We start from the raw sequence: 227 nt of genomic DNA, 5'->3' as shown, positions 1-227 counted from the left end.
TGGGGGACGCCCGACCTGCTTCCCTCCAGCTGCCGCCGCAGCTCCTCCGCCTCCGCTCTCTGCCTGCCCACACACAGACCACAGCTCCCAACATCGGCACCGGCCCAGCCTCGCCACCCCCTCCTCAGGCTGCTCGCCCTTGGTCACCCTCGAACGCCAGCCCTCTTCCCACCAGAGCCTCACCTGAGGAAAGCGGCCCCAACGCCCCCCAGATCGGGCGCGCCACC

The 227-nt window shown here is 71.4% G+C and overlaps 1 protein-coding gene across 1 annotated transcript in view; it reads right to left on the bottom strand.

Annotated features, from left to right (window-relative positions):
* CEP131 (centrosomal protein 131kDa) overlaps window positions 1-227 on the bottom strand; it is a gene marked incomplete at its 3' end in the record, with an annotated part of 14,165 nt that overhangs the window by 1,489 nt on the left and 12,449 nt on the right. The window contains 1 exon segment of the mRNA XM_010290529.1: window positions 16-59. Within this exon segment, the coding sequence (XP_010288831.1) occupies window positions 16-59 (44 nt within the window).

Source organism: Phaethon lepturus, unplaced genomic scaffold (assembly GCF_000687285.1).
Source record: "Phaethon lepturus isolate BGI_N335 unplaced genomic scaffold, ASM68728v1 scaffold32137, whole genome shotgun sequence".
Lineage (NCBI taxonomy): Eukaryota > Metazoa > Chordata > Aves > Phaethontiformes > Phaethontidae > Phaethon > Phaethon lepturus.
This window is presented reverse-complemented; position numbering and strand designations above follow the sequence as displayed.